This window comes from Lupinus angustifolius, chromosome LG08, assembly GCF_001865875.1.
Source record: "Lupinus angustifolius cultivar Tanjil chromosome LG08, LupAngTanjil_v1.0, whole genome shotgun sequence".
Classification (NCBI taxonomy): Eukaryota; Viridiplantae; Streptophyta; class Magnoliopsida; order Fabales; family Fabaceae; genus Lupinus; species Lupinus angustifolius.
This window is the reverse complement of record NC_032016.1, coordinates 24,045,507-24,062,365: the sequence shown is the minus strand read 5'-3', so window position 1 is coordinate 24,062,365 and position 16,859 is coordinate 24,045,507. Positions and strand designations below refer to the sequence as shown.

Genomic DNA, 16,859 nt, shown 5'->3' with positions numbered 1-16,859 from the left:
CTTCATCGAAAAAACTAGATTTAGTTAGCTCTAGATATTGGTATGTTAAGAGACAATCTTATTAGGATTGCAATATTTCCATATTATAACAATGTTAATTATTTAGTAGGAGTTTTCTTCGTTCACAAATCTTGAATATAATTTCGGGAAGTAAACATGTAGCCCTCACTCAAGCCCATATTAAAAAAAACTTATTTAAACAAACGTGGAAAATATTTTTAATCTATGTTTTGAAGTTTAAAATCTATGTACCAACAATGTAAAGTTTTTTACATTGTTAATATATTATCCACCATTGATTTGTATTGTTTTTTTTAGAATAACAATTAATAAATTAATAGTAGATAACTTACTGATAGTATAAAAAACATTTATACTATTAATGTATACGTATTAATTCTTGTTTTTATTGGATGATATTAATTTTTAAAATAATTATGAAGTAACGATAGAAACATTCATAGGGTTCTAAACCGTATTATTTTGCCTCCAACTCAACATATATATTTTTAAATAGAACTCAACATGACTTTAGTTTAGATTTTCATCCTAAAAGTATATGACTATGATCGCTCATGATATACTCATTTGATAAACATAATAACAAAGAAGGGATAATGTTTTTTTTACAATTTAAAGTTTAAAAACTATACGGTAAAGATATGAGGTATCCTATTGTTATAGCTTATGTCTTGTTCCTTTCACGAGCATATTTAGTAATATTAGTGTAAAAATTTATACATATTTAAAATATTATTTACTATTCTTTGATATTTTTTTATCTATTATTAATTGTTATTTTCTTAAAAAGTAATACCAATACATAAAACTCCTATATACTATATTATTAGATATAAAAATATAATATATTATTATTAATGTTGAAAAATAAATATTTTTTCAATTTCATTAAAAAATTAATTTTAAATAAAAATTGGCTGGTATGACCGATAAGATTCAATTGAAAATCAGCCGGTATAACCAGTTTTGATTAATTTTGACTGATTTTAATCGGTATGATTGCACAACCAGTATTATTACTATACTATACTAGTAATGAGACCGATTTATTGATTTATCGGTTGAACCAGCCGGCACAAACCACGAAGGGCTGAACTAGAAATCTAGAAATCAGATATTGCAAATTTCCCCTAGTAGGAAGACAAAATTATAAGCGAAGCCAACGTGTGTTTTTCTTGACCTCAAAGCACTATGTGCGACGTCGTATATCTGAACCAAACAAAGCGTTAAACCTCCGCATTTGCTACGACTAACGTGCCACGTGTTTTCTCCATTCTATCGAACAACAACAACTGATATTTTAGTATTATCATCGTTTCGTTTATCAGGCCGCCATATAATAACGTTTCTTCCCATTCATATTAGATCTGTTTTGTTTTGTTACAATTAAATTTCATTTTCAGATAAAGATTAATACTGTGTTTCTCCGAACGATGATTTTTTCAAGAATTGGGCGATCCCTTTCTCGTTCTTCTCGCGCTAGAGTAAGCTTTTCTTTCATTTTGATTCAATTTCTTCGTTGCAAAACAGCTATTAACAAAAAGAACCTAACTTTGGATTTGGGTTATAGAATTTGTTGACGGGCGATGGGAGATTGGGAACCCTAGTTGGAGCTTCACGTAGGAACGGTGAATCCTTTTCCGATGGAGGAGTGTCTTTGAGGGGTTACATAGCTCCTGCCAACAATGGCTTCGATTCCAATTTGTCTGATTTTAAGTCTATTGGAGCAAACCCTAGGCTCCTTCGCTTGTTTTCCAGTGAAGCCCCTAAGAAAAAGAGTAAGTTAGGGATTTATTGGGATGTTGAAATTGAAACTGATTCTATTCATCTTAGTCAATGAAATGTGCTCTGCCTTCAGTTAGTGTTTTGATTAGTATTCCTTTGTTTTTGGCAGATTATGAGAACTTCTACCCCAAAGAAAAGAAGGAAGTTCCGAAGGGAGACGATTCGAAACAGGAATCTAAAGGTAATAAAGCAAATCTACCACCTACAAACTTCATTTACAGCTGTAGTGTAGAGGGGATATGGATATTTATGGTTTGAAACATGTGTTGATTGTGTTCTGACACCAATACCGGAGCTCCTTTCCCTTGAATCTTGTTGGACTGAAATGATTAAATTGTAGGTGTGTGTAGGAATTAATCATGTATGTCATTTCCAGTTTATATTATTAGAAAAGGAATGCCACTAACAACTTTTAACACTTGAATTCTCCTCTTGATTGCAGACGACTCAAACACAAAGACAGACGATAATGAAAATTTGAAAGATTTTTTCATGAAGCAATTTCAAAACATATTACCTTTATTGGTGTTGGGGGTATTTCTTACGTTTTCACTCGGTCCTCGCGAACAACAGCAGGTAGCCATAACTTCAAACTTCTTACAGTGACTTGTCACGGTTTAATTTATTTATGTATGTGAAGTTGGGTTGAGAAATTCAGATAAATCAATATATGCACTCTATATGATGAGTAAAATGGTTTCAAATGTGTGGATATTTGTTTGGAACCCTCTTATTTATTTGGAGGCTCAGATAATCCCTAGAAGTTTATTTCGCTAGAGTTGGTGTTTGATTGAGAGTTCATGATTGCAAATGTGCGTAATTCTACAAGATGAGCTATGTGCTGCCTGATATTTGCTGCTAATCTCCAATGGTCAAGATTGTTATTGTGGGATATATTCCTCGATGTTTATAAGCATTATATCCTTTGCTTGCTAGTATCTGGTTGCAAGTCTTAAACTATCTTGGTCAATGAACAATGTTTGACATTTTCTTGGTCTTATTTGTTTTGAGGTTTCTTTGCATGATAACTGGATCCGAGTCCAACCACCTGCTTTTGGCAACAGGGTCATTGTGTCTAATTATTGTAGTTTCTTTTATTTCATCATTATCATCTTGCTGACATGGACCAGAATTTGATTCTTTGCAGATCAGCTTTCAGGAGTTTAAAAATAAGCTTTTGGAACCAGGCTTAGTAGACCATATTGTTGTTACAAATAAGTCAGTTGCCAAAGTATATGTAAGGAGCTCTCCCCGTAACCCAGCAGACAGTGAAGTTGTTCAAGGGACCCTCCCTGGACAAAGAACTGGTGGCCAGTATACGTACTATTTCAATATTGGAAGTGTTGAGTCTTTTGAGGAGAAGTTAGAGGAAGCTCAAGAAGCGCTAGGCATTGACCCTCATGATTACATTCCTGTTACATATTCTTCTGAAATGGTTTGGTTCCAGGAGTTGTTGAGATTTGCTCCTACACTGATGCTTTTGGGAACTCTTCTCTATATGGGAAGGAAAATGCAAGGTGGACTTGGTGTTGGTGGTCCTGGTGGTGGTAAGGGCGGTCGTGGCATATTCAATATAGGAAAAGCCCATGTTACCAAAGTAGACAAAAATGCTAAAAACAAGGTTGGTACCTTTCCTTTTCTTCTATAAATAAAATGGCAGTATCTTTTGTATTCAATTTTAAACAGTATATTCCCCAGCTGCCTTTGTTATTGTTTACTTTAGTAGTTTTTTAGAAGAGGGAGTGGTGGTACATAACTTGGCTATAAGTTCATTTAATAGATGATATTTTTCTTAAATATTTGTATTTGTTCAGGTTTTTTTCAAAGATGTCGCTGGCTGTGATGAGGCAAAGCAAGAAATTATGGAGTTTGTCCACTTCCTCAAGAACCCAAAGAAATATGAAGAACTTGGCGCGAAGATTCCAAAAGGTGCTCTTTTGGTGGGTCCTCCTGGCACAGGAAAAACCCTTTTAGCAAAAGCAACTGCAGGGGAATCTGCTGTGCCATTTCTTTCAATTTCTGGTTCAGATTTCATGGAAATGTTTGTCGGTGTTGGACCATCCAGGGTGAGAAACTTGTTTCAGGAAGCAAGGCAGTGTGCTCCCAGTATAATATTTATTGATGAGATTGATGCAATTGGTCGAGCAAGGGGACGTGGAGGTTTCTCTGGTGCAAATGATGAGCGTGAAAGTACTTTGAATCAATTGTTGGTGGAGATGGATGGTTTTGGAACCACTGCTGGGGTTGTTGTACTTGCAGGAACAAATAGACCTGATATCTTAGACAAAGCTCTGCTTAGGCCTGGGCGATTTGACCGCCAGATAACCATTGACAAGCCTGATATTAAAGGCCGTGACCAGATATTTCAGATCTACTTGAAAAAGATCAAACTTGACCATGAACCTTCATATTTTTCACAAAGGCTTGCAGCACTTACCCCAGGATTTGCTGGTGCTGACATTGCTAATGTTTGTAATGAAGCTGCTCTGATTGCTGCAAGAGGCGAGAAAACACAAGTCACAATGGAACATTTTGAGTCAGCGATCGATAGGATCATTGGTGGCCTGGAGAAGAGGAACAGGGTATGTCATTTATGCTTTTACTTATTCTACTATTAGCATGGTTTGGGAAAAGGGTGTCGGAGGGGCTAGGTGTAATTTATATAAGTCTTCATCATCATCGGGATAGTTATAATAATGCCTTCTTCCCTGTCATCATCATTGAAGTGAAAAATAGTTTTCGCATAAATAAGATGTTGTCTAATAGTTTGTACAAATTAATGATTAATTTCAACTTGAGAATGATAAGCCTTTGTTCATAACTCGTAAGTTACAGTGGGATATCTATAATAGGAAGATGAGGAAAGGGGAAATTTTGTGGGGGTTCATTTAAGTAAAATTAATTTATTAACGTATTATACAATTTCATATAATAAAATGTTATATCCTTTTTCAGTTTATGTCATAGAACTTGAGACAAAAATTATAAGACCAGGTGTTTCCATAATATATAGCTAAGTTATTGTTTGATCGCATAGTTGCTATTATTCAGAGTGTGGAAAAACTTTTCCTATCTCCTGTGAAATAATACATACCACAGATTTATCCCGCCAAAGATGGTCTTAATGGGAAAGATTGTATGCGAAAGCTTTCATCTACTGGTCTTTCATTTTAATGTTTGCTAGGACTGTGCATTATATTTTGCCTGCATCTTTTGATTCTTATGTTATTGATCTTAGGCATTAAAACTTCAATTCATGATGTTGAAAGTTACATGCTACCATGAACAGAATATGTTGTGACTAATTTGCAATTCACTTTTCTTTTTCCACTTGCTAGTCAGAATTCTTATACCTTTGTTTCTTAACCAGGTAATAAGCAAGCTTGAAAGGCGTACTGTTGCTTATCATGAATCAGGTCATGCTGTTGCTGGCTGGTTCTTGGAACATGCTGAACCTTTATTGAAAGTAACCATAGTTCCTCGTGGCACTGCAGCTCTTGGATTTGCCCAGTATGTTCCAAATGAGAACCTTCTCATGACAAAGGAGCAACTTTTTGATATGACTTGCATGACTCTTGGTGGTCGGGCCGCAGAGCAGGTAATTTCAGCATATTGCTTATTGTTGACTTTTTCTTCTTCTTATCATCTGCTGTTTTTTCCTTCAACTCTTTGCTATGCGACTCGTTGGAAGTCCAATATCACCTGCCTCAATTCCTGGGGTGTGGCAGTTTATATACCTATTGGGCTTATTACACTTATGTTTATTGGTTTTAAGATGGAATCTAACATGACTAATGCTGATTCCTTTCTATTAAAAGAAGTCAATTATTCATTTTTAGGTTTTTCAGTTGTAAATTGTTTCACAATCCCATCCTTCGTAGCCACGAAAATGATGGTTTCCCTGCCTTCTTATTCCAGGTTCTCATTGGGAGAATCTCAACTGGAGCGCAAAATGATTTGGAAAAAGTGACCAAGATGACATATGCGCAAGTAGCAGTCTATGGTTTTAGCGACAAAGTTGGCCTTCTCTCTTTTCCTCAACGAGAGGACTCGTTTGAGATGTCAAAACCATACAGCAGCAAAACTGCTGCAATCATTGACAATGAAGTGCGCGAATGGGTAGGCAAAGCATATGAACGAACAATACATCTCATAGAGGAACACAAGGAACAAGTGACTAAAATTGCAGAGTTGCTTCTTGAAAAAGAGGTGCTTCACCAAGATGACATGGTTCGAGTTTTGGGAGAACGGCCATTCAAGTCTGCCGAACCCACCAATTATGATAGATTTAAGCAAGGTTTTCAGGAGGACGAGGAGAAGATAATAGAAAAACCTGTCAATGAGCCTGAGGAGAACGGTGGATCTTCACCGTTAGATCCTCTGGTTGTTCCCACATAATTGACCAAGTTTATGTTAGACTGTTTGTTATTGTACATGAATTTGTTGTTTTTCCATTCCTTGATATAGAGAAAGCTTGTATCTCATAACTGCTAAATAAAAGATATTTTATTTTTCATTTTTTTGGTTATGGATATGTTATAAACTAGACAATCACGTGTTCAGTTATTCAACTATTCTTGACCTGTTTATATTGAAAATTTCCTACATATCACTACCACGGGACAATGCATGTACTTGTTCATTTTTTATTTTGAGCCATCAACTGTTGCAGATGAAGTACTTACGCAAGTGTTAGAGCATATTACTGAACTCCTCAGAACTCGAGCTATAAGAATGTAAAGGCAAAATAATTTCTCTTTCCCAGAAATTTTTATTTACACACAGTTATAAGTGGTGAGTACCCAAAAAGGAGTTGTAGGCTGAACATCATGCTGTTGCTGGCTGGTTCTTGGAACATGCTGAACCTTTATTGAAAGTAACCATAGTTCCTCGTGGCACTGCAGCTCTTGGATTTGCCCAGTATGTTCCAAATGAGAACCTTCTCATGACAAAGGAGCAACTTTTTGATATGACTTGCATGACTCTTGGTGGTCGGGCCGCAGAGCAGGTAATTTCAGCATATTGCTTATTGTTGACTTTTTCTTCTTCTTATCATCTGCTGTTTTTTCCTTCAACTCTTTGCTATGCGACTCGTTGGAAGTCCAATATCACCTGCCTCAATTCCTGGGGTGTGGCAGTTTATATACCTATTGGGCTTATTACACTTATGTTTATTGGTTTTAAGATGGAATCTAACATGACTAATGCTGATTCCTTTCTATTAAAAGAAGTCAATTATTCATTTTTAGGTTTTTCAGTTGTAAATTGTTTCACAATCCCATCCTTCGTAGCCACGAAAATGATGGTTTCCCTGCCTTCTTATTCCAGGTTCTCATTGGGAGAATCTCAACTGGAGCGCAAAATGATTTGGAAAAAGTGACCAAGATGACATATGCGCAAGTAGCAGTCTATGGTTTTAGCGACAAAGTTGGCCTTCTCTCTTTTCCTCAACGAGAGGACTCGTTTGAGATGTCAAAACCATACAGCAGCAAAACTGCTGCAATCATTGACAATGAAGTGCGCGAATGGGTAGGCAAAGCATATGAAAAAACGGTACAGCTTATTGAGGAACACAAGGAAGAAGTGGCTAAAATTGCAGAGTTGCTGCTTGAAAAAGAGGTGCTTCACCAGGATGACTTACTTCAAGTTCTGGGTGAAAGACCATTCAAGTCTGCTGAACCCACCAATTATGATAGATTCAAACAAGGTTTTGAGGAGGTCGAGGAAAAGATACTAGAAAGCCCTGTCAACGAGTCCGGCGAGAGCGGTGGATCTCCACCATTAGATCCCCAGGTTGTTCCCACATAGATGAGGAAGTTTATGTTTGTTATTGTACATGAATTTGTTGTTTTTTCCATTCTCTGATATGGACAAAGCTATGATGTATCTCATAACTGCTAAATAGAAGATATTTCATTCTTGTTTTTTCTGTTACGGATATGTTATAAACTAGTGAATCCAGTTGTCAGTTATTCAGCTAATGTTGTTCTGTTTATATTGAAACATTTATGCACAACACAACACTACCATATGAGAACAAGGACATAGATATGGACATGGCTATGGTATATTATGTTCCTACATCCATTTTCCTTCACGTGCATTATTAGAATTTAAAAATAAACACCAGACATAAATAATTGTTTTGATTACTTCATTTTTATTGTAAAAAAAACCCAGCACATGTGAAAGTGCTCTATTAGAAGAAAAGTATTCAACATTGACGCGTAATAATAATTAGAAGAAAAATATTCGAAAAATTTAAATATTAAAAACTTGATGCATGCGAGTGGCACAATCAGAAAGAGCTGGCTCAAAAAAATAAAGAAAATATTAAATTATTTCTTTCTAAGATCTCTCATCCTACCAAAACTGCGTCGTTTCTCCCCGTAACAGTTCACTAATCAATCAATCGCTTTCACTAAACGTGATTCTCTAACCTATTGACAACGTTGTTTGTCTATTTAATTTTTCCTCTGTTCCCTTTTCTCTTCATTCACACTTCTCTCTTTATTTCTTTTCCTTCCCTTGCATCTTTAATTGTTAATTTGACCTTTCTACTCAGTTGAAGGAGATTCACCTCCTTTGAGTAAAAGATATTTGTGGTTTAAACAAAAAAATATATACATATGCACAAGCTACTCTAATCATACTTATAATTTATAATGCCTGTTTAACTCATTGAACAATTAATATGTAGTCTAACTTTTTTGTTTGACCAAGTTCATTTAACAGAAAAACAGAAGTTTAATTAAGTGTTTTTCAACCACATTTACGCCATGCATAACTTCAATATAAATTATATTGACCAGAATTTAAGACAATAAAAAATTAAATTAATATAGCTTAAAAATATAAATTATTGAATTGAAAAAATGATATAATATGCACACAAAAAATACATACAAGAACAATATATATGAGTTTTATACATTATCTTATATTTTTCAATTGGTGAAGTAATTTTCTCTGCCGACGACTAGTTGATGAGTCAGTCGCTTTCAGGCAACGCGATTCTGAATTTTGAACATTCTTTCGTTCTATTTAAACACTTCCTTTCTTCTCTCCTCTCCATTCATTCACCAATTTCTCTCTCTCTCTCTCTCTCTCTTTCTCTGTATGTACTCTCATTACTCTATTCTCATTTCTGGATCTGCTTCACTTTTACTTTAACACACTCTCCTCTCTTCCCATTTTCTATATCTTCAAAACAATACACTTTCATTTCCAACCATTGCTTTTAGTGTTCATTACCATTCCAACGATTGGGTCTGCGCCCTTCGTAATGTTCTCTGCATATGGCTACTTAATCATCTTTTTTTTAAACAAAAAAACTATGCGTGTTTAAATATGATTATTTGGTTTATGCATTTTCTGCATTTTAACTATGTGTGCGTTAATTTTGTATTTCATGATTTTTATTTTTCATTTTTTGGGTTTACTCAAAATGCTTTTTTTTTCGTTGGGCAGTTATTGTTTCTTCAATTCTTCTCGGCAACTGTTATTTTGATCTTTCTACTTTTAATTATAATTAGGTTCTCTGAATTCGAGTCAAGATGGAGAATTCTCATCACTTTCAGGAAGATCCAAATGCAAAACATAACTGTCTTTTATTTGGTAAGTTATCAAGATCTGTTGATTTTTTCTCTTTTACATGCTTCATTATCTTGATCTGGTTTTGTATAACTTGTTTTTGTTGATAATTTCAGATGTTGATGATACCCTTTATCCTCTCAGTTCTGGATTGTCAGTCCAAGTGGCAAAAAATATTGAAGGTAATCAAATTTAAGATTATGTGCTATGATACTTATCTAAAGCAGTAAGATTATGTATAAAATAAGAAAGGGTGATTCAACCTTTATTTCTTAGTGGGCTAAGATTATAATGTATTAGATACCAACCAAGTATTAAGAAAGAACTAGGACAAAATGAGAAATGAGTGCAGATCGTTAGTACTGAAAATTTAGTAGTACAATTTGTGGAAAACAAGATAATAATGCAGAAACAGAGAAAATGTGCAACATTCTCTTCTCTCTTTCAAATTACCCTGAACACCTTTCTTCCTTATCTGAATTACCATCTTAATTGGATGCCCATCAATACCGTCCTCGGTTAAAATTCGGGAAGGTTTGTTTTACGAGATCAAAGTCTCCCACATGCTTAACTTCTCTTTGATTGTTATGAGACAAAAGATGGCCATTGCCTAGTTCGGTAGACCTCTTCGGATCGGGCATGTTGAGAAGTAAGTCCCACATCATCTGCCTCATTCTCCTAGGCATGGTTTAAATACCAGTTGGTTTGCACCTCTCATTGCTAATTGGCTTTGAGATGAAACCTTTGTAACTTAACTTGTGGTTAACCTTCTGGTTCAAATACACCATTCATAGTCCCTTAAATCAACCCCGATCTTTCTCCGAAATGCCATCATAATGCCAGTTTAGATTAAAGCAAAGGTGGATATACTCATAGACCTTGTTTGTTTGAGAATTTTTCTCAACAAACTCACTTGTTTGTAAGACTTGCCATATGTTCAACTCATATTCCTTCAATAACCAAAATCTCCAAATAATTAGATTCTGGTTATTTTGAGTAGCTGTAGATTTCATCTACTTTGATACAATGAAACTCTTCTTTTCATGCAAACATTTATTATTTTGATTCAACCAAACATAAATAGTTTATGCACATGAGGAGAGTTCAACCAAAAATACTACTCTATTGAGTGGGTGTGTTTTTTGTTGTTGTTGGTGTGTGTGTATGAAATTATCTAGTTTTGGAGTTGAACTTGTTCCTTTTTAATTGAACTTTGAATCGGGTGTGTTGGACAGAGTATATGGTTGAAAAGCTTGGTATAGAGGCTGCTAAAGTTCCTGAATTGTGCTATTCATTATATAAGGTTTATGGGACAACAATGGCTGGTCTAAGGGTACGATTTAAATTTCAAGGCATCGTATTGTAGACATTGTTTTAATGCAAAGAAAGGTGATGATTAACAAATGAGACATTTTTTTCTTCTTTTTTGTCCACTCGCCAGGCAATTGGCTATGACTTTGACTACAATGACTTTCATGGGTAATTTGTCTTTAACCTTCATTCAACCTTCACCCATCTTTTTTATTTGGGCCATTCATTTAAATGAAGTTGAAACCATGTGAAATGGGCATCTCATCCAAGACTATTTTGTGTTAAACAGATTTGTTCATGGGAGATTGCAATATGATTTGCTGAAACCAGATCCTGTTCTCAAGGGCATTTTGCAGAGCCTGCCTATTAGGAAAGTTGTAAGTTTTTTTGTTTTTTGTTATTTTGTTAATAGTGAAAGTAGTACTTGCTGAGTATGAAGTCTCTATTCAGCATGATGCATGTGTGTAATTTACTTTTGGTTAAATTACTCTGCAATGTTCCAACTATTTGGGAGTTTTCAAATAGGCCATTAAACTATTTGTATCCCTTTAAAATCATTTGTAATTGGATCCCTTAACTTTAAAAATTTGTAGTTCGATCCTAGTTTTTAAAGCCATTTGTAATTGAGTCTCGATAGCTCTTAATTCCCGTTATTCCCCTGCCTTAAAAAAATTGTAATTGTATTAGTTGCCTAAATGAAATTGCACCACTAATTTAATTAATTTATCATCAATTAATATTAGTGTATCATCATTATCACGATCATCATTATTATTATGGAAAAATGCATAAAAATCCCCTAAACTTTTTATGTCTTTTGCAAGTAGTCACCATGAACTATTTTTTCTTTATACTTACCCCTTAAGCTTTAACTATTGGTGAATTGGTCCTTGTGTAAATATAATATTAAAGTTCAAGATCCAATTACAAATTTTAAAGTTCAAGGATTCAATTAGAAACAATTTTAAAAGATCACGAGCCCAATCAAAATTTTCTAAGTCTAGGGACCTATTTGAAAATTCTAAAATAACTCAATCACGTAATTACATGCAATTAAGTTGCTTGGGAGAATAGTACTAGGATGAATGATATCCTAGGAAGTCCTTGTGTTGCACCTCATTTAAGTAGAGGGTGAGACTTGGCGCAATGATAAGGTTGCTGCTTAGTGACCATGAGATCATGGATTCAAACAACCTGGTCGCTTGCGGGGTAAAGTCGCCTACACTTACCTGCCCTTCTATTTTACTTAAGGGACCTGCATGATAAGTTAACCTTTATTTTTTGTTTTCCTTTTCAGGTTTTCACAAATGCAGACGATGGCCATGCAGCCAGAGTGCTTCGTAGGCTTGGTCTAGAGGACTGCTTTGAGAAAATTATAAGTTTTGACACTCTGAATTCCTCCAACAACGTCAATCCTCCTGATGATAAAGATGACACGGAATCCAGACCAACTAGTGCAGGAATTTTTGACTTTTATGAGTACATTTGCAACCCTGATTCTGATATGGTGCTTCCAAAGACCCCTGTTGTCTGCAAACCCTTTGAAGATGCATTTGAAAAAGTTTTCAAGATTGCAGATATCGACCCTCGAAGAACAGTAAGTGCACAATTCCTTTCACAATTAATATTTTAGCCATAGGTATTCGTTCATCACTTTGCATACACACTTTTAAAGTCTAATTAACTCATGCAAGGAGTATCTTGCTGTTTGCATATTTTATAATATTGAGTACCAAATTATCATTGTAATTATATAATCACTACCAAATTATCCTCTGCCTTAAAGTGGCCTCCTTTTTTTGGTGACAACAGAATTTATGTATACACTCATGTTTTATTATTTGTGCTCTTTTCAGTTGTTCTTTGATGACAGCATCCGCAACTTACTGACGGCCAAACGCCTGGGCCTGCACACCGTTGCGGTTAGTACTATCTAATTCATACTTATGAATGAAAGGAATTTTAAGTTAGGAACAATTTTGAGTTTGAAATTATGCTTATAGCACACTGAATTACCTTTTAAGAAGGTATAATTTGAAGTACACTTTTTATCTCAAACAAAACACCACTTTACAATTAAAATATAACAATTTGATTTCATAACAATGCAATTTGAATTTAAATGTTAGATCTTAATGCCTAATGGATACAGGTGGGAACTTCGGTTCGAGCTACTGGAGTGGATCATGCATTGGAGAGTATCCATAATATCAAGGAAGCATTTCCAGAGCTCTGGGAAGCTGATGAGAAACACGAAATTGCCAAGTATAAGGTTGCAATTGAAACAGTTGCTTAGAAGTTTAGTAACCCACTGTGAATTGTTGCTGATGTCTGTACTATGTTGGCAACTTGCCTGAAGAATGTAATTTTATTAAAAATAGATTGATATATTTATATAAGTAAATTTTATGCAGCTTTTGTTCTCAAGACCAATAAAAATGTTGAGTTTGCCTTTTGTATGAGTCTAAATTCAAGCTTAAACTTGTTTGATTTCGTATATAAGCTTGGTTGTGTATTTAAGGAATCATGTTTAAATAATTCATAAAAAATGCGACTCATTTACACCTCTAACTTTCTTAAAATAAAATCATTTTTTTTGTGATCTATGTAATTTAGGTAACTTGGGTGTGTGGTGTACCAATCAGGGGAAAAACAAATCCCAAAAAACATACATGTATAAATTGTTTTTAGTTATTTTGGGTATAATTTTTATCAACTAAACCTGTTTAGATAAAATGTTTAATTTATAAGAAATAATTTATAAAATAAGAAAAAAGCACGGTTCCATATTTTTAAATATTTGATTAAAAAATTTCTTCCAATTTACAATCTTAGAAGTTATAATGATAACTCAATGTACATGCTTACCAGTTACCATCAATTACTTTTCATTCTGGCACTTATTTTCCCAATTCATAGCTATCTGGCATTTATTAAAATGTTTAATATTGAAATATTTAATTTGAATTTATGATAAAATTGTATTTCAGTTCGAAGATCACAACCCAACAAGTGACCTCATCCAAGATTGTGATTTGTGTCAGTCACAATTACACAGATCCAATCCCAAACCTCCCAATTTTTTAATTCTTAAATCCTCACTTTCTCACTCAAATTTCTTACCCTTTTTACTATCAATCGAAAACCCTAAATTTCCTCATTTCCTTTTCATCTACCTTCGCCTTTTCTCAGCAATTAATAACACCATAATCACTGACCATTTGATTCCAATTGTCCAATCACGATTCAAAAATCAAAACTTTATACGAAGTAGCTCATTCCCCATTACTTATTTTTTTTTTAGTTTATTTATTTATTTTGATTCTTAGTCATTGCCTTGTGAGTATGAAAGAAGGTAAATCTGTTAAACTCAATCATCCGCAGCAGCACCAGAATGGTCACCTTTCCCCTTCCAAATTCGCCAAATTGTTCGATCCTGAAGCTTCATGGGACAAGGTTGTACTTTATTTCTTTTCATTAAGGAATATATCATTTTTTTGGTATTTTTTCTTTCCTGTTTTCAAATTTCGTAGATCCATTCCCCACCCCAATTTGACCCTAGAGATGTTTGCAGGAAATTGGGCTGAAATGTAATGATTATTAATTTTTGATATATTGGATTCAATTTTATTTTCTGTAGTCTCTGAAAAACAGAGATGTCACCGTAATAATGTGTTGTCAAATTATTTATTAGTGTTTGTTTAAGAATCATATACACATAAAACTGCAATTATAATTAAAATCAGTGATAATTACATTCATTTTATTATGTTGTTTTAATGCAGTTATTGAATTGAGACATCTTGTTAACAACCTTTCTCTCTATGTCTGTATTTATTCCAACTAGGACGAATTGGGAGACGTATTGCATTGGATTAGACAATTGCTCGGCCTTGTGTGCGGATTCATTTGGGGTTCCATACCGTTGGTTGGGGGAATATGGTTTATCCTGTAAGTGTGTCTGTTCTTCCTATCCAGTATACTCGTGTTATAATTGTATATTTGTGTTTGTATGTGGCATTAAAGTTTTATGTTATCTTATTTTGTGATACCATGCTAAATAATATGAATGGCCATATTTGTGGATTTTCATTGCACTGTGCAATTGTGCTTACCAAGAGAAATGCTGGGAATAAGATTTTATTTGGAGTCTTTTATCATATAGGATTAACTTCTGATCACATCATACTGGAGAAGACGTGACAGTCAGAGGACTCGAATTCTGCCAATGTTATTAATTGATTATGTGGGCGGAAAGATTGGGACATGACCTTGTATTTGGGCAGATACAAATGCTTAGGCAGTATGTAACCCCGGAAAAATTAATAAGCTCAATGCCTAATAAAATTTATCGAGTGTTGACATAAATTAAGCGACAATGGTGGATTGCATGCGTGTGAAACTGCTGTTCTAGGTACAACACACGGGAAATTGCCTTTTGGTGTAAATTTTACAGTGCAACAGCAACATAAACTCAACAAATAAAGTGGTAGCCTCTTAGGAAATAGAAAGTTTCAAAGTTGTTATCTTATTATTTCTATTCAATTCTGCTTTATCACTTCAATGAATTCATATTTTGTGATGATTTTGTTGTATAAACATTTGAAAAAAACATAGTTCATTAACGAGGAGCACCTTACAAAAGATCAAGTGACCTTTCATAGCTGAAACCGGTTTTATTTTGGATGATCATATATTTGATATGCAGAAGGATTTGATGAATTGTGGAAATCTAATACTTACTAGCTATAAAATTTCTCAGGCTTGAATTATTCAATCTCGTGTTTCTTTTTCAAGACAGTAACAGTTTAACATTAAAAACCTATGTCTTTGTCCGAATTGAATTCTTTAGTTCATAGTTTATTTCATGTTAGTTTATTCGAAGGCTTGATCTTTAAATAATAAAACTTATTGTTGCATTTTATGCTGTGATGTGGCACCATCTGGTTAGCATTGTTTATAAGTTTGATTCGATATGTATTCTTCATTGAAGCTTTGTTTTCCTCTTTTGCAGCTTCTTAGCAATGTCTTCTGGGCTTATATATGGTTACTACGCATTAATATTAAAGGTTGATGAGGAAGAGTTTGGCGGTCATGGAGCCCTCCTCCAAGAAGGCCTTTTTGCTTCTATAACTCTTTTCCTGGTAATATGCTATGTTTGTCACTGCTTCAAGTGCAGATAATAAGGCTTTTGCTATAATCTGACTTTGCTTTTTACATCTGTGTAGCTTTCCTGGACTCTACTCTACAGTTTAGCACACTTCTGATTGGCCAGCATCGGAAATTTTGCTAGTATCTCCAACACACTCAAAAGGATTTATTACTTGATTGCAAAAACAATGAGAAAAATCTTTTGAATTGCAGCTATCTGCTTTTCTTTATGTAAGATGCTCTGGTTTTGCAGTGCATGAACACTAGCTTCTGCTTTCCATGGTAAATAGTTGTTTCAGTCCAGCATTTAATGACCCTACATGTTACTGCAAATTGTGGACTGCAGAATTGATGAGATTCAAAGTTCTGTTTGTTGAACGGACAATCAAAGTTCTGTTTGTTGAACTGTGAAATAAAATTGATTGCAGGCAAATTCTGAAGGACCATTTATCGTCGTGGTTATGTCATGCTAGAACTCTGGCTTAGGTTCGCACTTTTTTGTTCTTGGTGTATCTGTTAGGGGAAAGGTATTTTGGTTGCAGCTGTTACCAAGTGATTATTTAATCATGCATTGTTGGGGTGTATTTATGCATGCCATTTCAATTATATATTGGTTTTAGGCAAAAACTATTGCAGACTAAAAACAAGAATATGAAACAGTTTGATGGTTATTACTATCCTTACTGTACACAATTATATAGAATCAAGTCAAAATGTTAAGGTAGTGGAAAGGCGTTGGTCTAGTAGTGCAATGTTTCACTGGATCCCTAAAGCCAAAGATTCGATTCCTGGGTGCAATACTTGTTGGAAGGGGTAGCTACAAACTCAGAAAGAGATTTTTTCATTACCCAAAAAGGTAAAGGATACCCTTAGTAGTACCAAAAGTTAAATTATTAAGGTGAAATTTCACAATTATCTTTTTGTTCAGGGTTTACCTTTAGCAAAACAATGTAAAACACCCATAAACCCATTGTGTACAACCAACCATTAGTCATTGA

General features: G+C 34.4%; 3 protein-coding genes across 7 annotated transcripts; all 3 read left to right on the top strand.

Moving 5' to 3' along the window:
- On the top strand, positions 1,214 to 7,778 carry LOC109355395 (ATP-dependent zinc metalloprotease FTSH 10, mitochondrial-like). Of its 2 annotated transcripts, none has more exons than XM_019598536.1 (8): positions 1,214 to 1,505; positions 1,592 to 1,799; positions 1,916 to 1,987; positions 2,249 to 2,382; positions 2,954 to 3,427; positions 3,621 to 4,388; positions 5,177 to 5,404; positions 7,135 to 7,778. In XM_019598536.1, exons 1-8 carry the CDS (start codon positions 1,455 to 1,457, stop codon positions 7,612 to 7,614), a joined length of 2,415 nt encoding a protein of 804 aa, XP_019454081.1. In that variant the 5' UTR covers positions 1,214 to 1,454; the 3' UTR covers positions 7,615 to 7,778. The 2 variants fall into 2 exon arrangements, with proteins under 2 accessions (XP_019454081.1, XP_019454080.1); XM_019598535.1 differs by lacking the exon at positions 7,135 to 7,778 and adding an exon at positions 5,725 to 6,328.
- LOC109355393 (uncharacterized protein C24B11.05-like) lies at positions 8,881 to 13,253 on the top strand. 4 transcript variants are annotated; one of them, XM_019598532.1, is made up of 9 exons: positions 8,881 to 8,923; positions 9,342 to 9,423; positions 9,516 to 9,581; positions 10,635 to 10,732; positions 10,841 to 10,878; positions 11,000 to 11,087; positions 12,008 to 12,307; positions 12,567 to 12,632; positions 12,863 to 13,195. In XM_019598532.1, exons 2-9 carry the CDS (start codon positions 9,363 to 9,365, stop codon positions 13,004 to 13,006), a joined length of 861 nt encoding a protein of 286 aa, XP_019454077.1. In that variant the 5' UTR covers positions 8,881 to 8,923; positions 9,342 to 9,362; the 3' UTR covers positions 13,007 to 13,195. The 4 variants fall into 4 exon arrangements, 3 of the variants coding, with proteins under 3 accessions (XP_019454077.1, XP_019454076.1, XP_019454075.1); XM_019598531.1 differs by having other exon boundaries at positions 8,887 to 8,923; positions 9,326 to 9,423; XR_002108658.1 differs by lacking the exon at positions 8,881 to 8,923 and having other exon boundaries at positions 9,276 to 9,423; positions 12,863 to 13,075; positions 13,114 to 13,253.
- LOC109355394 (uncharacterized protein C20orf24 homolog) lies at positions 13,914 to 16,471 on the top strand. Its single transcript, XM_019598534.1, has 4 exons — positions 13,914 to 14,166; positions 14,558 to 14,661; positions 15,725 to 15,854; positions 15,939 to 16,471. Exons 1-4 carry the CDS (start codon positions 14,056 to 14,058, stop codon positions 15,975 to 15,977), a joined length of 384 nt encoding a protein of 127 aa, XP_019454079.1. The 5' UTR covers positions 13,914 to 14,055; the 3' UTR covers positions 15,978 to 16,471.